The sequence below is a fragment of the Bactrocera latifrons genome, unplaced genomic scaffold (assembly GCF_001853355.1).
Source record: "Bactrocera latifrons isolate USDA-ARS-PBARC rearing strain unplaced genomic scaffold, ASM185335v1 scaffold_44, whole genome shotgun sequence".
Taxonomy (NCBI): domain Eukaryota; kingdom Metazoa; phylum Arthropoda; class Insecta; order Diptera; family Tephritidae; genus Bactrocera; species Bactrocera latifrons.
In genome coordinates, this window is record NW_017537090.1 from 1,075,830 (window position 1) to 1,100,979 (window position 25,150).

The window sequence follows — 25,150 nt, forward strand, 5'->3', positions numbered from 1 at the left end:
CACCAGCGGAGTTTTCGAAAAATCGTCAGCTGAAAAAGCTTTATTTAGAAACATTATAAGTTGTTATTTCTTAAAACTGTAATTAGGTAGTTCAAACTACTGACATTCATATTTCAAAATTGTTTTAAAAATTTTAGAGCAACATTTACGAAATGCCCATCTAACATTTACCTGCGTTCTACTGAAAGATTAAGCGTTAAACGCGGAAAATTATACTAAAGCTTATTGGGGAATATTTGTTTTTTTTTTATGTTGTCGCATGTCGCTACTTAATATGTATTTGGAGTTATGCACAATTCCCTTAATTATTTACTGTACTGAGTAAAAGTTGCTTTTGATACAAGCTTCTGGTCGCTTTAGTAGCTTTGAGTTTGAGTTCTCATTGGAGAACAGCGAGAAAGTTTTGAAATGTAGTTTTGAGTTCATAATTCTTATTACGTACATATATTACAAATACAAGTATATATTTTGTATACGGATACAACAAACTTGTCTGCTTCATCAAACATAATTGCAGTTTCAGCGAAAAACTAAGGTTCTGAAACTGAAGACATTGAAATGAAAATAATTGACCATCCTACCCCCTGGGTAACTGTTAACTAATTATTTTCTAAAATAACTTTGTAAATTTTCATAAATCATTTGCATATAAGCTACAATGCAGTAGCAAATAATATTTAAAATATTTTTAATTTTTTTTTATTAGACAAGTCACTCGCATGTTGAATTTCCCTATAGGTCGCACGGCGTCCAAACAAGTAGTTACATTTATATCTGAAGAAATATTTATTATACATATGCGTATATGGTATATGTATATGTACATCGTCACCTAAACTGCAAAATTACGTAACATCACTTTTCATAAGTTGATAGACGAGGAAAAACCATATTATAGAAACCATTCACAGAAACATAGCTTGAGTTTTGGTTATAAAATGGTTATGCATATATCGGTTATATCTGCTAGCGGAAACTGACAATTGTATGCAAATTATATATAATATGATGTAGTGAATCGTAAGCAATAAAAAATTGAATTTCGATTCTTTTGATGATACCTTATTTTGCATTTTAGGTGACGATATATATACAATGTATATGCCAATGAAACTTTATAGAGGCAGCAAAGAACAACAGAAAACACAACAGCCTTCAAAGTGCCACGAGCAGTTGGAAAATACTCAATAACCAGTATTCAAAATTGTTAGCTTTTTATTAATTGGAATTCATACTTTATAATTGCATTTAACACTTTACTTAAATTTTTTAGCAGTTTGTGACACTGTGCGGTTAGCCTATGAACCGTTGCCATTATTCTTTTTTTTTTTTGTGAAGAAAAAAACTTTATGGTTTCATACAAAATCTTTCAACTCAAGTTTTAGTTACAGATCTTGCTATAGTGCCGTTATGCGGTATACAACAGCTGTAGATATTGTAGCGAAGTTGCCAGCTCGCTTTTCTCAAAAGAAATCGAAACAAAAAGCAAAAAATAAACAAAATTGTTAAGTTCCCTAAATAATTTTTCTCAAAACAATAAAACAAAGCAATTATCACGATGCACATAACACTGAGTTTTCGAATACTCGGACAGCGTTGCCAACAACATGAAGTTTGACAAAAAGGAAGCAGCTGTTGCTGTTACGTTTAATAGTCAACATTGCACGTGTTTACCGTTACACACACTTCACTAACGTAAAGCGATACGACAATGATCGACACTACAGTCTTGGGCAAAATTAATGCAGTCAATATTCCACGTGTTTACCGTTAAACACATTTGAATAAAGTAGTTCGTTTTCGCAATGCCCGACACTACAGTCTTGCGCGAAATTAATGCAGTCAATATTCCACGTGTTTACCGTTACATACACTGGACTAAAGCAGTTCATTATGGCGATGCCCGACACTACAGTATTGTGCAAAATTAATGCATTCATTAACAAACCGCATACGTAATACTTTTACGTAATATGTTACTAATGTATGAAAATAAATCTTTTTCCTTGCAAAATTTCTTTCTGTTCCAACACTCGCTCTTAACTTTGTCCTAAAATAATCGTTGAAATTTTGAAAGCGTTCGTAAAGTTGGCTAAGGAAATTTTGTCATTCGTTTATTTTTAATGATTGTTGAATCTTGTTGGACATACAATATCTACATTAACATAAAGAAATCGCAATTTCAAAATATTTGAGTAAGGAAAAAGTCAAAGCAAAGTGAAACATTTTCAATTCTTCCTATATTGTTTTGTTTAAATATTTTTTGTAGTTTTGGCATTTAATTAATTAATTARTTAGGCGTACGCACTGATTAGTTTCATATATATTTATGTAGTATATTTATATTTATATATATGCATATATGTAGTTATGCACGCCATTTCAAGCAAAAACACGATTTTTCTAATACAAATTTAACATTCCCATACATGTGCCTCGTATAAGTTTCTTTTTATTAACATTAACTTGCTTATATTTATTTTTTCACTACTTAAATACAATTTTCGCTCAGCAAATTAAATGTTTCAAATGAAAATTGTTATAATAAATCAAATAAATACATATTTATAACAAATATTAAATACAATTTATACTCTGCAAAATACATACATACAGATTTGTTGTATTTGAAAAACATAAAACATAAATATAAAAGTTCATAAACCCACGAAATTTATTTATTTGCTCGCCACTGTAGTTTAACGCAGTTTGTATGATTAGTTTTTCACTGTGTTCTCCAGCGTATTGTTTTGTCTTCATTACTTCATTTTAGTTTCTTTTAATTTGTTATTATTTTTGCATTAATGATACAAGTAATTTTGTTTTTGTTCTTGTAGTTTAAACATTGGTTTGTATGCCCGTTGCTCTTTGGTTTTTCACATTTTGTATTTTTGTTGTTGCGTACGCATTTTAAATAACGCAACCATAAACAAATATGCAGTTAATGTCAATATTTCAAATATTAATTGTAATTAGTTTTTTTTACGCATTGTTGAAATATTAAATATAATAAAGTTAAAGTAGTAAGTAATTTGGTATGAGTTTCATCATTACTGGTGTACATACATACATATATTGAAATTATTGCCGAAAACATACGTTGCACGTCGATTCTTTGCGGTACCACACGGTGCTGGTATTTTTTTGCACGCGAGTGTTGACAATTGTGCGGCAAATGCTTGACAGCTGAGAGCGGCGTCAGTTACTGGCGCAAAAAACAGAATATAACCGTTAACTAAATGAAAAAAAATTTACCGTCGATCAGGCGACTAAAATAAGAAAATATCAAATATTTTCCACTTTCGGCGCACTTGAGCTTGAGCTTTGGCGTAAAGTATGCTCACATAAAACGCAAAAAAGGTGATGTAAGCAAGTTGCCCGCCAGCATTTCGCCGCCGCTGCCAAATTAATTCGCCGAAAAAATGCCAAAAGGCGCGCCAATAAAACTCACTTCAACGCTTAATTAATTATTTCATGTTTTTTGTTTTGAGGTTATGTGTTCGCCTGCTAAGAATTTTGCGCACTGTCTGCAATTGCCTCAAGTTGTTGCACTGACATTCATGCAAATTTTCTGTTAATTCTTTAAATATTTTTTTCTAATGGTTTGAAGTATACTTTTCTTGATTTTTTGTTTTGGTTTTGTTTTCTTTTTTTTTTGGTTTTAGTGGTTTTGTTTTGCTCTACTGTCCTCAGTTTAACTTAGCACATTTGAAGAAAAGCTTTATACTGCACCGTGCTGCTCTTTGTTGCCTGCGCTGCCGCCGTCAACCAATGATGAAGTGCCGCCGGCTGGCGCTTGTGCCTGCTGTTGTGGTGGTGGTGGTGGCATGTATTGTGGATACTGTGGATATTGTGGCTGTGTTTCGCCGCCTATTAATCCTAGTTTATCTGCGTGGTGATAGGGAAGAAAAATCGAAATCCATGGTTAAAAACATTTAAGCAAATATTTTTGTTGATTTTTTTTTTTTTTTGCAATGGAATGCAAACAGTTTCAATGACACTGAAGTAATTACATAAAATATGAGTGAACATTTACATACATACATACGTTAATACAGTTATGCTTAACACATTGTAATTGGTATACATTACAGTACTTCAAATAATTACGGTACTGATGCTTGTGTGAAATAGGTTGTATGTACAACTACGATCAAAATATTAGTAGTGCGGCGTAAATGTTCGACAAGTAACCAAGTGATATTTATGTATATGTTATATATATATGTATATATGTGCATAAGTAAAGCAACAAGCAATTGATAAATAATAATATTAAGTGAAAATCACATCCACCTCCACCGATTCGAGTCTTACTTACTGAAAAATGTGTATGAATTAACTCTAAACGAGTTTGCTTTATGTCCACTAAACAAGAAAAGACATTAACTTCATTTGCACCGGCGCTTTAATACCCTTCACAGGTGCATTTTTTTAGAAATAAATGGTATAAAATATCTGCATCTTGATTTGGAACGGTCTGTTTGTATGACAGCTTTATGCTATATTAGTCCGATCGAAACAATATGTTCGGAAAGTGTAGTCAAGTCTTTTGCAAAACTCCATGCCAAATTTAGTGAAGATACCTTTGTAAAATAAAAATGGTTTCCGTACAAGGACGCAAGTTTGATCAAACAGTTTATATGGCAACTATATGATATAGAAGTCCGATCAGAGCAGTATGTTCGAAGATTGTAGAGTAGTTTCGGATAGTTATACGTACCGAAATTCGTGAAGATAATTTGTCAAGTAAAAAAGTTTTTCATACAAAAACTTTATTTTTATCGGTCAGTTTGTATGGCGGCTATATCGTAGAGTAATCCGATATCGGTTATACCGGCAAATGAGCAGTTTCTTGGGCAGAAAATTACCTATACACTTTTTCAGTTCGATTTCTAGAAAACTGAGCGACTTATTCGCGTATATATATACATACAGACGAACATGGCTAGATCGAGTGAGCTCGTCATGCTGATCATTTATAATATATACTTTATTGGATCTCCAATGTTGTCTTCCGGGTTTAAAAGACCTTGTGAAAAAGTAATACACCCTTTCCAAAGTATATTAATTTTTTTGTTCCATAGAGAAAAAGAGCATCAAAATTAGCTATACTATTTGATCTCTAAACGGCAGTTGACAGGACAGTTAACCTTGGACAATTTCCAAAGAAATATTGAGCTCGTCGTAAGTCCTTAGAAGAAGAGTCGTTAGGCACTATTTTCTAGTAACCAGTTCTAAATAGTCAGGGTCTTTTGTACGATTAGCAAGACATAAAGAGTCAGCATGAAAGGTTTACCTCTGATGTAAAGACCTGAGATCAGAAGTTGGAAATAATACAAGTAAGAATGTAAGTAATGTAACGACTGGTCCGCTGTTGTAAACTCGGCTATAAACGCGTAAGCGCTGTCACGCCAATARAGAAGAAGAAGTTCGTAAGAAATCTGTACAAAAGTAATCGTCTTGAGCCCGTCTTGAGAAAAAATCTTTACTATCGAACTGCCTCATATGAAGAAGTGACATTTAATTAAATTGACATTATAGATATTTAATTAAAAGAAGATTGTAAATATTAACCGAATATCGGATAGCTTTCTTTATTTATGAAATCGGTTCCGAACTGTCTCTAAAAGTCGGTCAGTAGTTGTGTCAGACACAAGATTTGCACAGAAATATTCACATACTCAGAACCTTAATTGACGGCTCATGTTAGCTGTTGTTAGTGCCTAACGGTAAAAGAGAAACTCTTTCCATCTTCATGTCGTGAAATTCAACTATTTTCAAATAACAAACAGTTTTCTTTTCTGCTTATGGTGCATTTAAATTGTAAAATTAGAGGTAAAGTTATTTTAGAGGAAACATCAAAAGTGGTCGAAACTACTATTCGTAGTGAAATGAACAAATTTTTTCGATTTTTAGGTTACTTTCATTTTGATTTACTTTCTCCCTTTCATTTACTCTGTAATAATTTGCAATCCAGAGAAAAAATGCTTCAGCAGGGTCCAGTTACGATTAGATAGTTTCGCGAATATTCTACGTTTATACTGGATCCGTTATTTTCCTTGAATACTATCTCTAAAGTTATCTGCAAGTATGTGTGTGTAATGATTAAATTTTTTTTTACAAAACAAAAGAAAATAATCAGCCTTGACTACGTTCTTTCAAAATGCTTTTGCTTTATTTATGATTTTTTTAAAATAAAAGTTGCTAAATTTTACTCACAAACGCTATCTTTCGTTATCTTTTGATCGTAGTTTGTGATACGAGGGTATCTTAGCGTAAATATTATATAATGTATTAGTACTGATGAGTATTGAGGTTATGTTTGAATGTTCGGGGAAAAATCTAAAAAAAATCAAGCTTATATTGATAATGATATCATTTTGTCCAAGCAGAATTATGGAAATAAAGACATTTAATCATATATTCGAAAAACCTTAAGGCTCTATGCACGACGAACTTTTATAACGAAAAGTAAATATGAAGTTTATTTTTACATGTGATCATTATACAAGATACTTGATGAAAGTGATGTATACAAATATTGTATTTTTATAGTATCAAGCGACATACATACGTTACAGTATGTATTTATAATACAAATGTATATGTATTCTTGAAAATGTTATAGAAGTATGTCGAAGAATCTTGGAAAAATGTCTGACCAATATGGAGGCTACTACTGAAGAGATTAAGACTAAGCGTGCTGGGCTCAATTAGCGCCGAATGTGCCATTTTGAATCATTATCGTAAGAGCTTATTATTGTGTTATCCAGCTTCATCGTTGCGTTCAAAACTTCAGCCAGAGCAACGTTTACAAATCGTTCTACTTTATTACGAAAATTTACGATCTGTAACGTAATCGACCTACTGAGCGTTCTATTCGCAACACCATCAGCCATCTTGAGACCCAGTGAAGAGAATATCGCAGCCGTAGCTGAGAGTATACACGAAGACCGTGGGGAGTCTATATAAGTATATAAACAAGCAAAATTGCCGCATTTGAGAAGAAGAGCAGCCGGAAGTGATTCGAGAGCTGCCACTTCATGCAGAAAACAACATGAGTTTGGTGTGGTGTGGTTTTTGGGCCGATTCACGAATGATGCCGAGTCATCAAAATTGGACTCAACAAATGGACCAGCTAAGACAATTAAAAAAAAAAAATAATAATAATAAATGCCAAAGAATGTTCTTTCGAATGATAATAAACATTCCCCCTTCGTTCTATCATTCATGATAGATATTCTGAAACAGCATAATGGAGGGTAAATATTGTCAATGTTAGTAAAATTGTGGATATGGAATAAAGGCTAAATTATCGCTAGGTATGTCATGCAACATGCTTCCTTCAAAATGTGGAAATGTGTTAGTGTACATGTGGGTTGTGATTTCGGGAAGATGACGTTGATGATCATGAAGATGAAGCTTGAAATCCAATCGGGTGAAGCACGAAATTTACACACACACACAAATTCAATTCAACTCAATTCAATTTAACGCACAATAAAGCCGAAAATATATGCAAATAATGCGGATTATAGCTTACAAATTTGCCGAAAGCACAATCAAGTTCGGTTGTGAAAAAATGGTTACAGTATGTTACGAGTATGTAATGTTTAATTTATCTTCAATTTTGTTTAACTATTTGGATTTATGGAAATTTTGAGTTATGTTGTACGATTATTTTATGCATTGGCAGCCGGAGGATTGCCGTCCTCCTCATTGTTGGTGGGTGTTCGCTGTATGGTATGCTCGGGTGCATCTTCGTGTGCCGTTTCAGTTTCGGACACGTGTTCGCGTGCATGTTCTTTTTCGGATTCATGTGCGTGCCGATTGTGTTTGGAGGCGTGAGCTTCAGGTTCGTTAATAGATTGATTTTCAGATTCGTTTTCGTTTGCGGTTTCGGATGCCGACGATGTTCGTGAATGTTCGGATGCGTTGTTTTTGTGTGATTTGGATGGTTTTGTGTGTTTGCCAATAGCATTGTTATTATTGTGATCGGTATGCACGTATTCGGGTTGTGAATGTGCGGAAACAGTTTCGTCTACGGCAGAAACGGCTGGTACTACCCATGCTTCTACAATGCAAAAATTGTGTAAAAACAGAAAAACAAAAGTGCAATTTGTAAGCGTGTTTCTTTTCTCATAAATAAAAGTTCCAATTTTTTATTTTGTTTTCGTGATGCAGATCGTGTGTGTGTGGTGATGTGAATGCGTGGCACATATTTTTGAAGCATGTGGGTATGAGTTACTCGTTGAGTTTCGTGAGTGAATAATGGAACTAAAAAATATTGAAAATATAACAAATATTTTCTCTAAAACTCAAGGTTAGCTGTCAAAATAGTTGCTATTTATTTAGGCTGTCATTAACTGATAACTAAAATTACTGTTTAGCTCTTATAGTATAATCTAACATTGAAAGATTAGAACAAAATTACAAATATTTTTTTGTTTTAAATAGTTTAAAGAAAATTAGAAACATATTTTTTTAATATTATAAATGTCCTCAAAATATTATTTTTACCAATATTATTATTTTTTTAAACAAATGATTTCTAACATTTTATTAAGAGTATGTAGTGACTTTTATTCAAATTTCTATAACTTAGCCGTCCATAAAAGCAAGTTAGCTTTCTTACAGCTCTTTAAGCTTCTTAGCAATTAGTTAAATGTTGAAATTTGTGCCAATGTAGAACGATTGTAGGTGATTTTTCTGTTTACCTTTCGTGGGGTATTAATTTGGGTGTAAAATATTATATTGCTTAGTTCAAATAACGGTGCAAACTTTATACGTGAGTTAATCTTCATCTTTTTCTGCAATTTTTTTAACAAATACAAATGTGCTTTTAATTAATTTATTTGCGATTTTCATAAAAAAATTATAATAATGAAATAAAGATTCATATATAGACATTAAAAAAATATATTCTTCTAAATAAAAAAGTAAATTAAATATTTAATTTTATTCAATGTTGAAGAATGGTTTAAACTCATATGAGGAAATAGTATAATTTTTCATATATATGTAGACTTAAATGCACCTTGGCATAAAAAAATGCTGTTGTAATATTGGATTGGCGGATTTCGTTTTTATGTAGTATGTGTTTATAAACAATTTTTTGGTATAAAATTTTATAAAATAATTTTTGTTTATTTTTAAGTTTTCAGTACCAAACGCGGTAGTTGGCAACAATCTACAGGTTCAACAGTTTTGGCATCTAGAGTAGAGCTCTTGGTATTCGACTAACCGAATTAACCGGATAGACGCATTTTTCGGTTAACAATACTCGGCTTGCAGTATCCGGATAGTCCTTAGTCATCGAATATTCGACTAAACTCTAGATTCTAGATAGATTAGCTTACACTGAACTAAATAAATAATTTATTTGATTGGAATCCATAATAATATGCAATTTTAATAAAACAAAACATATAGACTTTTGTAAATAGCATAATAAAAAAAAAGTTAAATGAATAAAATATTTAATCTAAAAAAATATATATTTTACACAAATTTTCGTGAAAAATTTGTTTGTACAAAATCTGAGTAATTCAAATAAGTTTTGAGGTTACGCGACTTTGTATAAAGGTTATAGACCTTCTTATTATCTACAACCTTGCAATATAATATAACTGTTTTTTATAGAACTTATCGTTTTGCCGAAAATAGAGAAAACTCGTGTTTAACCGTTAAAAAATCAGTCTTTCCTGACCTCTGATCGCCCGTAAAATATTTTTCCCTAACGGGGCTTTAAACAGTTATAATTTTCAAAAAATTTAAATTTTTATTCTATTTTCTTATTGTACATATATTTAAGAATACACACAGAAAATTTCATATCTTTCCGGAGAATATTTTCGAAATTGCACACAAATTCGAAAAGGCGTTTCAGAGTACATTCCCAACTTTAAAGGCGTTTTTCTCAAAATGGTGTTTTCAAAGTCGGTAACCAACATTACTCGAAAACGGCTAAACCGTTCGAATCGAAGATCGAAGAAGGAAAATTCGCATTTATTCGGTCTTATAACTGTCTATAACCCCTTAACCTACTATGAATTCCTTTCATTTTTTGTAATTTTCAAAGGCTTCTGCACTAGTCTCTTATATTTAAAACTCTTACTGAACAATTATTCAATATTCATGACAGATATGACTAAAACCTACAAATAACTAAAAAAAAATAAATGTTTTGTCGTTATTACAAAATGTGTGCTTACAATTTTGACAGACTTGCACAATGTCGCCTATAAAAGTGCTAATTAAAGAAAAAAACACTAACATAAAGACTGTAGAACTGGGCTGGGAACTCCGATTTCTAACATCAAATTATAAAAATGGTCTGTAATAAGTGAAACAAATATTTAAGTTATTAAACGGATTACTTTATCGAGGTTATAACATTTTAAGCTCTAAAAAATATTAATAATTTTTATATCAAAACTATAGTGACTAAAGCTTACATTTTTAGAAAAAAAAAATTAATTATTATTGAATAACAGTAAGCAGTTTAAATTCAATGAAATTTGAATTTTAAAATATTTAAATAACCAAAAAGATAAAAAAATAGAATTAAAAAAACTATACTAAATTTAAATAAAAAACAAAATCGAGTTAAATTTAACAGCAGGGACATGTATGTAAACGCAACTGGAAAAATCAAATTACAAACAAACACACATGTAAACCAACAAACAAACGGCAAAAACGAGAACTGTGACTAATCTTCAACAAGATCACAAGTTACGAACTTCTACCAACTTTTAACAACACCATCGTGAACTAACAACTCGTGAATGTCGCAAAACAACGAAGAAAATATTAGGAGAAATATGCTTTACAAGTTTTACGAAACTGAGCAGATTGAGTTCTGCGCACAAGTCTTTTGTTTAACCCTTAAAAGTATGCAACGGTTTGGGTGAGTACATATCAGCGACTATCATGTGGTTATGAGTATATGAAAAGAGAAGGTATTATTGTGGAATCCAGACTCGAACGTTTAAGTTGTAATACTATAAAGGGTGCACCAACTTTTATGTCGAAATGCAATTAATAAATTTAACATTTACATGTTTTAAAAATTTCAATGTGGTTGTTTGGTTGCTTGAAAATGAAGGCGCATGAGCGCCGAACCTCAGTGCTCCCGGTTGGTAACCAATTTAAGACTTATCCAGCAAATCAGTGGGGTGGTAATAACCTCCTTCTTCTTATCACAGCTGCCAAATGTCTCTTTAGTTGCAGTATTAAGAGCCGTCCTTTCTCAGGCATAGATAATTTTCCACCGTCTCATCAACCTCATCTATATGACCAGATGATTTTAACCGATTTACTTACTAAACGTCTGGTTACTGCCTTCTTGCATAATCTAACACAACGAGACTTAGACTTGTTAGTTAAAGCAGTAGACCACTTGGCATCTCCTGTTATGCGCAGAATTTCGGTCTGAAAGACTTAACTGTTGTCATTTAGCTTGAAACTGCCTTCTGTGCACGTATTACTACAGAAGAAGCCCGCTCTTGTGACTGTTTCAACCTTTAATCCATCAGTGTATATGTATATTTCGTCATTGAAACTTGCGATCACAGAACCATTGGTGCCAGATTTTCTACTTGGGAATGGAAGTGGTGTGTTTACTTCCCCACCAGTTTAAGCCGAGTTCTTTAACAAGATCGAGCCTTATAGTGATGCCTAGCCTGGCGCTAATGACCTAAAATCATGAGCCAGCTGGCTGTAAGCCTTGCCTCAGTCTTTACTTCTATAAGGTAGTTCTCATTGCGCCCGTAATCCCCAGCAAGCAGACCCGTTGCACCTATTCCAGGTTTTTAATGCTGTGTTTTTCCCATAATGCCAACCATCTTAAAACATGGCATGGCATATATAGAGCCAATAGATCATGTGGGGTGATAAAACCCACTTTATACCAATGGCTCTTTCATTCTAACGGCTTTGTGAGCCCTGCTCTCAATATGTTCTTTCCAACTTAGTTAACTCCGAGATATTTCAAAGAGCTCTAGAATACAATAGTTCTATACCTTACGGAGGTGTAAAAAACATTTTTATTTTTTCTCTGGTTTAACAATTACTCCGTAAGCCTCCGCCTAGTTGGGCCATTCCTATGAGCGGGATAGGCGTCAAGATTCAATCCTGAACAGAGTACAGCGAGCTCGTCCGAGTAGCAGAATATAGGCGTCTACATCTTTTTTTAGTTTTCGAAATTGAAAAATCTGCTGAAGAAAATACGCTATGAGTCCATTATAATCATTAACAGTAGTTCGCTGAAGTAATGAAGGTCATCTCAGCCGATGCTTATAAAAAGTGTTCGGAAAATCGGCTTAAGCTTTGGCACACTTGTATTCACTCAGGGGCCTTGTTTTAAGACGATAATAAAGATTTATATTAAACTATATGAAAATGTAGTTTTTAATGTCAGTCCCGCTCAACTTTCATCCGAAATATTGTAACTTTAAGGGGTCTCAAATCTCAAAAAATCGAAATTTTTTTATTGTCTTATTAAATTTTATAGCGCCTCTAGAATATTGTCCTAAAGGACAAGTTGATCAAGTTGATCCGAGTAATAGCTTCGGAGATATAGCCTTGAGAACTTGTGCACTCAAGGCTAATTTCTCGAAACCCTCTTTTTGAAGTAGGTTGGAAAGATTTCTCGAGACCCACTCTACCGATCTTCATGAAATTGTACAAAGATCTTGTGAGATACGGTTCTTAAAGACTTAAACGAAAGATTTTTTTCGATTGCAACTTTTCCACTGTTTTTTTTTTTTTTTGTAAAAAAATGTCTGTAAAAATCCAAATTGTAGTTTTTTCCTTCGTCCAAGTTCTAAGTTAATGTTTTAACTAAAACACGACCTTTTTTAAATTAAGATGATCCTGTGAGCAGTTATCCTGCCAGTGCGGGCGCCCTTTTTTTCGATGGATCACAGGAAACGGCATCTTAATAGCCGAAATTAAAATATTTTTCCCCAAAATTTCAGAATTTTTTTGTTAATAGTGTAGCTTTTAATAAACATTACAATAAAAAATTCTAATAAAATATTTCTTTTTTATATGAGAAATAAAAAATTTTAAAGAAGGCTGTTTTTTACCGTGTTCTCAATGTCTGCTTAGTAACCATCTATCAGTTTAGATGTTCTTTACCAAAAGCGGTTAAGTTAACCAGAACTTAATTCGTTAGCCAGGCATTGAGAACACGACCAGTAAGTTCGTTAGTTCACCAAATATTGCCCGTTCCGTTGCATACTTTTTGGATTCAAATGCACAAAAACACTACTAGACGTTCTCGATTGAAGAGCTTTTTTTCTATCAGACCATATGAGCCCGTCGTTTGCGATATCCCGAGGATTCAAAGCAACCAAGAAATTCAAACTTCAGGGGACTTAAAGTGACAGTGTTGCCGTCTTCGCGGTGTGTACTATACATACAAAATAATTGACGAACCAAAAGCAGTTGCACAATTAAACTCAACTACAGTTTACTGAAGCGTTCGACGTCTGCGCGCCGAAAATGCACATTCTACAAATGAATTTCGTTGATATCGAACCTGGTGCGTCGGCCAATTGACATTTGTTATGATTGCACTGTGATACCGCCGATGCGATTTGATATATTTGATTGATGGCATAATGTACAATTTTTCATTCACTCAATTAACACCGATTCGATTTGTTGTAATATTGAATTTGCTTAATTTCCGCATGCCGATTGTGCCCTGCTGGGATTTATATTTGCGCACTTGCATGCACGCATACCTGTGTATGTATGTGTGTATGGCGGTGAGTGCGCCATAATTGACAATTTTTATTTTTGTAGAATTTAGTAATAAATTTTTTAATTTTTTTTGTTGTTGTCAGATTATTGAGCGATTCGTTTAATCTACTTATATCTTAGAACAGTTTCACTGCACATTTGCACATGATAACGCTAGTAAATATGTACATAATACATACATACAACGCACACTGCCAATTTCAACTTCGAATTTTGGCTTTCAAAGAATTTCGAATTTTTTTTTTAATTTTTTTTGTTTTTGTAATGTTTTCTAGCAGTCTACATAAAATTACCTACAAAAGTAAAATAGAAAATGATATATATATTCTTATCAGCAATTAATAAAAGAGTAAAAATAGTATACAACAACAAAAAGTATGCGTATGTCATGAGAGTAATGATTTGTGTGAGTCTGTTTTGAAAATAATTTTTTTCTATAATTATAAGTAAAATTTTATTAATTTTCTCAGCTAAGTAGTAGAAAAATATTTTCTTTTTCGGTGCAATCGAAATTTGTGCTGAAAATATGCTGCTAAATCAAATGTGCTGTTCAATCAGAAGAGTGTGTCGATAAGTAGTTTACTAAGAGAGTTTAAAACTATTTAGTTAATTATTTAAAAAGAGTTAAAATTATTGTTTTTTTTATAAATAAATTGTGCACAGTTTAACATTTCAGTAGGCGTTATTAAGATATGTGGAAATATACATATGTATATAGGTGTGTGCCAAGGTCAGGCAAGTGTCTTAGTTAAATATTGAAACTAAAATCATGTAAGTATAAAAACATTATTCATAGAGTTTGTCAACAGCTAGATTTTGTGAGAAACGTCGTTGCGCTCTCCAGCACTTACTTGCAATAATGCCCACAACGACCAGTCCAATAACGCCCATAATAATCATCATCTGTGGCGCAGAAGCGGAGAAATGCATTAAACACATATGATAGCGTAAGACAAATATAACGGTACCTTCAAGTTTTGCAACCAGAATTTTCGTTTTAGTTTACCAGCTTGTTGCTCAAATTGCGAAGCACCCTGTTGTAAGGCATCAGCTCGATCATCCAATTCCGATAGCTTTTGATCTCTCTCAAGCACCTTCTCCACATTTGTTCGCATTATGTCGACGACCTATGGACACGAATACGATTGAGTAAAAGTAAGAGTGTCAGTTGAGCAATTTGTTTCGTGATGAACTTGTACCCAGTGGATTGCTCGCACATTAACTTTAAATCCGACCTAGCGGCTAACATATAATATAATATATATAATAACAATAGAGCGGCATGTCCGACGATTGAAATTTAAGCCCAACCCACAAAAAGAGGGACCCCACAATCTGCGCCAATTACCGTGGCATAAGCCGCCTCAACATCGCATTTTAGGTTTTATCGAGCGTATTGTGTGAGGGATTAAAACCTACCGGCAACTGATTGGAACTGATGGGGCCTTATCAGTGTGGCTTAGGCCTGAAAAATCATCAACCGACTAGATATTCACCATGCGCCAAGTCTTGGAAAAGGCGCGTGAAAGGAAAATCGACACACGCCATCTCTTTGGCGATTTTAAAGCTGCTTTCAACGAAGACGAGTTGCCTTTATGCCGCTATGTCKGAATTTGGTATCCCCGTCTGTGTAAGCTAACGTTGAGCGGTAATAAAGGCTCCGTTAGGATCGGATTTCCGTGCCGTTCGAAACCAATTCCAAAGCGAAATTACTCTTGCCAACAGGTGCTACTCCGGACAGAGTAGGCAATTGAGAAGTAAAGTTCTCTCTCGAGGAACAAAGACCAAATTCTACTAGTCACTCATCATCCCTGTCTGCTGGATTGTGAAAGGTATTTACAATGTCATTTGATGAGTCTACGTTGCGAGTTTTCAAAGAAAGGTTCTACGAAAGATTTATGGTACTTTGCAATTGGCGCCAAACAGCGAAAGGGAAGAAAGGCTTTAAACCATTGACCGAACCAAAATTTCTTATATGTAAATGATTTTTACAAAGGATTACTGATTGGATTCGACAAATTTGGACTTTTTTATAGATCAATAATACATATTATATATATTTTATTATTACCCAGTGCAAGGATAAATATTCCTTGCAAAACTAAATAATTTAACAATAAACAATTTCTTCGGAGATTGCAGCTTTGATGGCAACCGTCCCCACGACAGTCGGATCTACGTAACCGGAACTTACCCAGATTTTTATCCGGTCAAATGCTATCAACTCGCAGATTGTTCTTGTTACAACAGGAACAAATTTCACAGAGATTTTTAGTCGAATGGTTCGGTTGTTGGCAGTACGATATCGGTGCTTCCGACAAATGACCAGCTTTTTTGGATAGGAAAAGAATTTTCAGAACGACATTTCAAAACCTGAGGGACTAGTTCATCTACGCGAACGAACAGATGGATATGGCTAAATCAGGTTTGCTCTGTATGCTGATCATAAGCATATAGTACATATGTAACTATATATTTTATAAGGTCTCCGACTTTTCCATCTAGGTGTTACAACTAGATGTGACCAATTTAATATACTTTGACTAGGTTATGAAGATATAATGAATATTGCAAATTTCGAAATCAAGGAACCTTTCGGCTCAGTTATACAAAACAAAATACTTCGACGATCCAACCGGAATGTGTGAACCATATAATCGAGTTCACACTGTTCAACGAGGTGATTGCAGAATGCATTTCCATGTGACGATTATGTCCAAATGAGTTTCAAGTGGAGAGCAGACAAGTTTCTCAAACGAATTTAAAATATTTATTAAAATTAGAAGCCACATAGCGAGGGGCTAAAGAAAAAAAACCCCGGTTGAAGTGTGTCTGTATCGAAGTACTCGGGTTAGAGAATTCAATTTATTTCTTTATTATACAGAAACTAAAACCCTAGTGGACTTAAGGAAATAAATATTTGTGAACTTTTAAGTTTTTTCTGAATGATTGTTGAATCTTCTGGAAACGTGAAAAGTTTCGACCTTGTCTTCCGATTTTGTAACCCAGATGCTAAAGGGCTAAAGACAACTAGTCCGGCGCTTTATAACTCGCTAATACAATATAAACTGCTGTAATTTTCAAAGGTGCCGAATGCTGCCTTGGTACCAAGTCTAAGTATACAACGTATAATAATTTAGTAGAGTGATAGGAAAAAAGTGCAGCCCCTCCATTTATTAATCTTTAAAGTTCACCGTAGACTAGGACAGACTCTTAAAGCAATCCATAAGAGAATTTTAGAAAAACTACAATATCATGAATACGATAAAAGAAAGATCTTTGAAAGGATTATGGCAGAACGTTTGGAAAGATTTAAGTAAGAGCGAAAACATTACATAGAAACTCTGCTCATATGGTTGAAATAGTGGAATTATCAAAACAACCCCGTTTAAATGAAGTAAATGTGGAAGCCGTCGAAGAAATACTTCAAGAAACTGCAGCTAGTCTTTCAAATGATGAGCTCAAAGAATTACTAGTGCAAGAAAAAATCTGAAACAATGGCAGCAGTGATTTCGAAGAAGAGTCATAAGACTTTTGACTGCGTTTATGAAAAATGTTTGACCACTATTACTGAAAATTTGGACCGTTTTATTATTTTATCCACTTATCAACAACTTCGAACAGAACGAATTCTACATTAGATGCCACATTGAAAAAAGGGCTGAAAATTGGAAACAAACAATAGATTGGCTTAGAATTTTATTTAATACCTAACACATTTTCTATCAATCTTCCCCTAAGCCCATTGTTTACATGTTAAGGTGGCCTTTTATAGCCTTACTTTGATTGAACATATCTTAAGCTTAAATCACGGTCTTACTGCACATAACAGACCGTTACCAGCTATAGAACGGTCGAATTTATATATATTATACATATACTGACCTCATCGACTTGTGCCTGCGTCTGCTGTAACCGTTTTTGTGCTGCAATCTGTTGAGGATTGCGCGGTCCACCGACAATCTCTCCATCACCGCCCTCACCTGCGGCATTATCAGCTGGTGGGGCATCGGCTGCTGGTGCTGGTTCCGCCCTAAGAATCGCAAATTTTATATAAATAGTAAATTATTCCGTTGTTTACATAATAAAGCAATATAATCAACAAGTTTTATGGCCAAATATAAATGTTAAGAAAAATTTCGTTTGGACAAAATACAATAAATGAAATAATTGAAAAATAACAAATTTACATAAAAAGTATTTACACAGCTTCAAACTTATTAAGTGCATTTGTACATGTATGTGTAGTGTGTATGTATATATTAACTAGTGTGTACCAACAACTTCTAACCTCAAAATTACAAAAGTTCATCTAAAAGTTGCCCAAATGATTTAGCAATACGCTATTATTGTTCAGTTTTCAAAATTACTTACTCTTCCTTCTTCTTATCTTTCTTGCCCATTTTCGCAGTGAAGTTTTAAATGAAACCGATTAGCTTGAAATTAAATTAAATTTTATAAAGTTGTCATTCATTTTATGGATTTCTTATTTATGGAATATTTTTAATAGAAAATGGAGATGGTTGTAATTTGAAATCATGGATTTTATCGATTTCTTCGCCGGATGCTGGTGTTCTCGGTGAAGGAGAGAAAGGAGAAGAGCAGGGATGAAACCTTCCGGGGTATGGGATTCTTCAAGCGGCCATCGTTCATATATGTATCCGTATATATACATATTTTTTTCAGCTCAGCGAGAATATTTCTTCAGAACGCATTACTCGATCATTACCAAGTTATCATCCACATATGTACTCGAGCATAAGATCAATGAAAACAAGAAAAACCTAACCTCCGATTGCACCGAAGCTATAACACTTTTAAAAAATATTTCTTAAAAGAACTTTGATAGATCAGTTTATGTGCTATGTACAATATATGCTATCGGCGGTTCCGACAAGTGAGCAGCAAGAAAAGGATGTGTTCAAGATTTCCAATCGATACCTCAAAAACTGGGAGACAGCATGTGATGAGTCGACCTTACGAGTGTGTGAGAGAAAAGTTTTGCGAAAGATTTCCTTGGTCCTTTCGCATTGGCAACGACGACTACCGTAGTCGTTGGAACGATGAACTGTACGAGATATATGACGACATTGATATAGTTCAGCGAATTAAGATACATATATATTTATATATATATATATTGGCTAGGATATGGAATTGGCACCAAATAGCGAAAAAAAGAAACGACTAGCGCGCCGTTCTAAACTCGGCTCTATACATATAGTACGCGGTTATACGCAAATAAAAAAGAACTTGGGTTCGCGTATATAACATATGGACGGACATGGCTAAATCTACTGAGTTCCTCACCCTAATTTATGTTTGTGGTCTCCGACCTTTTCTTTTGAGTGTTAAACTATGTACCCTGTTCAGGGTGTAAATATTACCCTAGATAATAAACCGAAGATAATTTTGTCTCAAAATAAATGAAATATAATATCAATAGGTCAATCATATCAATAAATTCATGGATTATGGTGATATACTCTATATTCTAGTTACAAGCCTGAATTTTCTATAAAGTTTTATTTTTCACTCTCTTCAAAATCCGGTTTGAAAGTCAAACAGGAAGGAAGGTAAAAATGGTGGAAGCGACTTTAAAGTTTAAGTGGAACCGGATAGTGGTATAGGAAGATCTCGGAAATGAAATAACGGTACGATGTTTCCGGTTTAAAGTACCGTTGTGGAGTATTTAGACACCGAAAATAAATTAACGGTACCTTATTATAGCTTTTAAAGTAAAAAATAGGAAGTTATTTATCGAAAACGGAAATGAAATAACAGTACATTGTTTCCGGTTTAAACAAACAGGAAATGGAAAAACGGGCCGGAAATATACTATTGGTACAATATTTCCGATATTAAACATATTTGAAAACCAAACAGGAAGTTGTAAACCGGAAATGAAAATTTATACAACAGGAAAGAAATATGCCGGTATTTCGTGGTAAAAAATATGTCGAAGTATTAAAAGTGTCTATAGAAAACACATCGAAATCACAAAAAAGGATGTTCCTAATTTTCAATTATCCTATAGCTGGTCTGAATAAACTGCGTTTAAATGAACCCCCGGAGTGATTTTTTAGTTAGCGAAGAATGTGAAAAATGGATCAAAAGGGATATCGCGTATCCATTGATTTCCTTTTATGGGAAAGAACTGCTGTTGAAGGCATCGTTTGGATTGGTCAACATTATTTGGACTCCGCACCAGGGAAGTCAACTATTGGCAAGTTATTTGCTAAGCTTTAACGAAGCGAAACGGTCCAAAAAAGGTTAACACCGACGAAAACATCAAAACTGTCACAAAATAATTTTGAATGACACCAAACTGACGTCTATTTTGAAACAAAAGACAAATCGTGCTACAAAAATGATATTGAAAAGTTGGAGAGTCGCTATAATCAGTGTATCACCCTTAAACTATGTTTAAAAAATTTTAATAATAATTTTAACAAAAACATGTGTTTTACTGTGGTAGGCTGAGGACTTTTCAATTGGAGTGCTTAATGCATTAACGCCTGTCTGAAGGTTTCAAAAAGAATTATACAGCGCCTTAGGTTCGCAGCATACGTTATACTACTATATATCATCCCTTTCTCCCTCTCGGAATAGGTTTTCTTTGCTAACGTTTTGTGCTGGACTTTCTTCATGGACAGAGAAATCAATTGTAATAATGTAAAGGTTCTGTATGTTAACATTTTTTCCGTGTCTCTTTTAGAGAAAAACAGATTTTGCAGTTAGATATTATGCTATACCCTGTGCGCAGGTAATCTGAGTAAAATTATTAAATTTGTTAATAAATGCTTTAGTTCTCTTAGAGAATAAGTAATATAAATTACGTTTTCGAAACAAATAATTTCCACTGAGCGATGCAGCAATATCAACTTCACATTTCCTTATAAATCACTTGTTCTTTTACGCACTTGCTAAAAAATCAATAGAGCATTTGTACCCAGTGCCAAGTTCGTGGGAATGCAAATATATTTATCGGAATATGAAAATATTGCGGAAAGAAATGCTAAAGTGTGCCAACGTGAGTCAAAGCAGCAGGCATTTATTGAACGAAAAAAGGAAATATTTTCCACTGTCGCGCAATTAAAGGCGCCAACAAATTGATAAGTGGAACGAACTCATTCTCCCTCAACGATGCTAACCGCATTAGGGCGCCACAATGTGGCCAACTGTAACTTGGCACATAATTATTAATTAATGAAGGCAGTCTCTTGGCGGTCTCATCAATTGATTTCCTGCTATCGCGAAGCTACTGCAGATATGTATATAAGTATGCTGTATGCGCTTTAGTAACTAAGAACATAGATACATACATGCATATATACAGTGCAATACTGCTGTTTTAGCGGCAGGAGGAAAATTATATTGAAGTAGTACAATTTTTGAGGTATAAACTGAGAAGAAGAATAGAGGTACATTTTTCAATAGCCTCGTTTTGACAGATCACGCGTAAGTCGTGTCAAGTTGATACGTTTGCTCAGTGTTTTGTCGCATTTCATCATGGAAAGACTTACATGTGTATATATGTACATCTGCACAACGTTTACAAATCGTTCTACTTTATTACGAAATTTCACGTTCCGTAAAGAATGTGTTTCGCGGCCTCCGCTCAACTTATCTAACCATCAACACCATCACCCATCTAGAGTCCCAGCATTTATAATTGGATAATATTCGACCGAATAGACCACGTCCAACACGCAGTGAGGAAAATATAGCTGGCGTAGCTGAGAGTGTTCACGAATACTGTGGAGAGTCAACTCGGCGCCGTTCGCAGCAACTCCGACTGACGTATAGAACAACTTAGCGCTTTCTACGTCGATCTTACATTTAAAGCGTACAAAATAAATCTTCTGCAAGAACTGAAAACGTTCGACCTTTCCAAGCAACCTCGCTACGCTCTATTGGCTCTTGAAAAGTTCCAAGAAGATCCGGCGTTTCGAGCCTAATTATGTTTAGCGATGAGGCACATTTCTGACTAAAACGATATGTAAACAAACGAAATTGTCGCATTTGTGACGAAGAGCAACCTGAAGAGATACAAGAGCTGCCATTTCATACAGAAAAAACAACGGTTTGGTGTTTAATATTTCTTCAAAAATGATGCCGCTGAGGACGTAACCGTCAATGACGACCGTTATCGCGCCATGATAACCGACTATTTGATGTCTGAAATTGAAGCGTGATCTTGGCGATGCTTTCAACTCATCGCATCAATCAATGGATGGACACTTCGGTGAGCAGATGATTTCACGTTTTGGGCCGGTCGATTGGCCACCAAAATCGTGTGATTTCACACCCCGTTAGACTTTTTCCTGTGTTGATATGTAAAGACTAAAGTCTATGCCGACAATCCCGTTTCGATTCAGGCAAAATATCATCCATGTCATTTGGCAGTTACCAATGGAAATGCTCGAACGAATGGACCATCTGAGACGCAGACGCGGCCAACATTTGAAAGAGATAATCTTCAAAAAATAATTGCAAAATTAAGTTTGATGTTTCTGTGTGTTTTGTTTTTAAGTAGGGAACCCCGAAACCGATCACCCTTTATAATTTATCTCACAATGTATGCAGGTAGAAAAGGCAAAAATTATAAATAAAAAAAAAATATCATAATAAATAAGTCGGTACACCTCAGTAGTGTGTTGCGATTTTTACAATGGATAATAATATCGAAAAAGAATTTGTTTAAAATATTGTATTCCTAACCGAATTTCGTGTGCGGAATCATTGCAAACGTTAGAAAAGCCTTACGTTGATTCAGTTTTATCAAAAACACAAGCTTGCGAGTGGTACAAAGTCTTCAAACACGGTCGAGAGATCGTTGAAGACATGCCTCGTACTGGACGGCCTTCCACTCCTTAAACTGATGAAAATATTCAAAAGGTGATGAATAGGGCGGTTGAAAATCGTCACGCTCACGAGTCCATTCGAATGATTTTGGTGAATATTTTGGCATGAAACGCGTTCTTGCTCGCCTTGTCCCGATAAAGCTGATTTTTTTTTCAAAAACAATACTTTTGTAACCGAATTTAAAGCCAAAAACGCAATGAATACCATCAACCACCGCATACACCAAATTTGGCTCCGTGTGACTTTTTCTTCTTCCCTAAACTGAAATCGCCACTCCGTGGAACCCGTTTTCAGTCGATGGAATAGATTGTGCTGTGAAATTTTGGTATTGGGTTATTGGAGCCTATCTTTAAGGCACTACTAAATATTCCTATTAAAAGACGTGAAAATGTACTATACAGTTTATATAAAATCTATTTCTATTAGCTGATTTCCGGTATTGTATAACGCTATTTAATTTTTAACGCTGCATTTTAATATTTTTTAAACTGACTTATTCTCAATTATGCACCCCTGATGCATTAAAAAATACTATATTAGTAGTTGTTTTGCTAAATTAATTAAATGTTTGTGTGTAAAGGATTAAATTGAAAGAAAACTCATCAGCGGTCAACGGTGTTACTCAGGAATGGAGATTTTCCTACACCATTGTGCAAACATTCATACACATGTTCAAACATGTTTGTGTAACGCGTGTCATGTTGGCTAACGGTACGCCTGAAGGGCTCGCTTGCCGACGACCATCTTGTATTTGTTTTTGTAACAGCATGAATTGTTTGGTCACTTGAGCACGCAGCGCTTTCACCAACACAATTGGCATTAATCATCATTTGCAGAATTTCGTTTTTCGCATTCAAATTCACTCCACACAATAGGCATGTCAATAAAAATTAAGAGACATAATTACCAAAAAATTAAAAGAAAAGCAAAGTCGCACACTAAACAAAAATATAAGTTGGAATTTGTAAAATCAATAATGACAGCTACTTACATGTTACTCGCGCTGTTTCGATACTTTGCGCTGCGACTGCTGGACTAAAAGCACTGAGCACTGAGAGAAATGGAATATCAGTTGCTGCTGTCTCTTATACACATCTAGTCGCACACTAAACAAAAATATAAGTTGGAATTTGTAAAATCAATAATGACAGCTACTTACATGTTACTCGCGCTGTTTCGATACTTTGCGCTGCGACTGCTGGACTAAAAGCACTGAGCACTGAGAGAAATGGAATATCAGTTGCTGGCGCTGGCACTACCGCTGCTACTGCTGCTGTTGCTACTGATTTCGGCTAACGGCTAACGGCTGCTGTGCTAGGCGTGTGGGCGATAGGGTGCGGCAAGGTGTACTGGATAGACCGCAAACGCTTTTGTCTACAAAATTGCTGCCAATTATGTATGTAGGTACCCTAGCACTGACGGCGACTGTAACTGTGACTGTGACACAAGGAGATGGGAGAGAAACAAAATGCACAACGTTGAGTTCAACTAGCTGTAAAGTGGCAGCACGGTGACACTGTGGCTGGCCACTGACGTTTCTTACTCACCACTCACAGAGACGGTAGGCAACGGTAGGTGGTGTGTGTGGGTGGTGGGCGCTAATTTGCGCTGTTGTTTTAGTTTTTTGATTGCGTGCCTTATGTGTTGGACTGGGCTGTCGGGGGGTTGTTTTCGAAATTAACAAGCTTTATGCGTTCGAACTTCGAAAGCAGTAGAGACTATGCGTAATTGCTGTTTATTGTTGTTGTATTTATTATTGCACGCCTGCCTTTTACTCGATGACTCGCCAAAAGTGTACGTTTGTGTCCTTTGTGTGCCTTTTCACTAGCTGTTGTAGTTTATTTCGAGCTCAAATTGCGAAATCTGACACTGCAATGTTGGCATTTTTTAGTTGTGAGATAAAGAAAATAGTTGAAATGAATTTTTAAGAATTTAAAATGCAATGTTTTTTTTTGTTCTAATTTAAGCACAAAGAAAATTAGCAAAATATGCTGGGTTTGTGTAAGCCAAACCCAATTATGTTATTGCAAGAAATTTGTATAAAAAAGTAGAGAATTAATATATTAGCTACGCAAACAACAGTTAGCTCAAATGTTTCAGTTTTTTTAGTTTTTTAAGCGCTTAACGCTAAGAAAGCCCTAAACTTGCGGTGGCAGAAAAAATCAATGAAAATTTTCACATCATCACTGTGACATTTGGTTCAACACTTCAGTATTTCGCCAACCTAGGCAGTCAGGCAAAAACGCAATTTTCCACAATAAAGCTTAAATTTCTTAAACAATTCGAAAATTATTAATTTTGTTTTTAACAACAAATTCACTGCGTTTGCACTTTAATTGGTAATAATTATTTAATTTTCCTATATTTTCATGCGTTGAGCACTTTTTCACTTACGGTTATATTTAGCCAACTGCGAAAATTTTTTCAAAGCTCGGCCACAGCTCCTCGGCGCTCGTATGATGAATGTTCGAAAGTACGCAACTACGAAATGTGTTGGAATTTT

At 34.5% G+C, this 25,150-nt stretch overlaps 1 protein-coding gene across 4 annotated transcripts; it reads right to left on the bottom strand.

Moving 5' to 3' along the window:
* Positions 1-3,647: 3,647 nt before the first annotated feature.
* On the bottom strand, positions 3,648-25,102 carry LOC108972941 (vesicle-associated membrane protein 2). 4 transcript variants are annotated; one of them, XM_018939886.1, is made up of 9 exons: positions 25,042-25,102; positions 24,195-24,516; positions 23,807-24,084; positions 18,154-18,215; positions 17,665-17,812; positions 14,748-14,906; positions 14,631-14,682; positions 8,721-8,813; positions 3,806-3,888 (listed from the first exon to the last, which is right to left on the bottom strand). In XM_018939886.1, the coding sequence occupies exons 4-8, from the start codon at positions 18,180-18,182 to the stop codon at positions 8,797-8,799; spliced, it is 405 nt and encodes a 134-aa protein (XP_018795431.1). In that variant the 5' UTR covers positions 18,183-18,215; positions 23,807-24,084; positions 24,195-24,516; positions 25,042-25,102; the 3' UTR covers positions 3,806-3,888; positions 8,721-8,796. The 4 variants fall into 4 exon arrangements, with proteins under 4 accessions (XP_018795430.1, XP_018795431.1, XP_018795428.1 ...); XM_018939883.1 differs by lacking the exons at positions 8,721-8,813; positions 25,042-25,102 and adding exons at positions 7,547-8,077; positions 24,872-25,005 and having other exon boundaries at positions 3,813-3,888; XM_018939885.1 differs by lacking the exon at positions 8,721-8,813 and having other exon boundaries at positions 3,648-3,888.
* Positions 25,103-25,150: the final 48 nt, after the last annotated feature.

Excerpts from the sequence above, each read along its gene's own strand:
- LOC108972941 (XM_018939883.1), bottom strand. The coding sequence starts at position 18,182 with ATGGGCAAGAAAGATAAGAAGAAGGAAGA. Across the intron at positions 17,813-18,153 it reads AAAGATAAGAAGAAGGAAGA|GGCGGAACCAGCACCAGCAG; the intron begins GTAAGTAATTTT and ends TGCGATTCTTAG. Across the intron at positions 8,078-14,630 it reads CGTTGTGGGCATTATTGCAA|AAGCATGGGTAGTACCAGCC; the intron begins GTAAGTGCTGGA and ends TTTGCATTGTAG.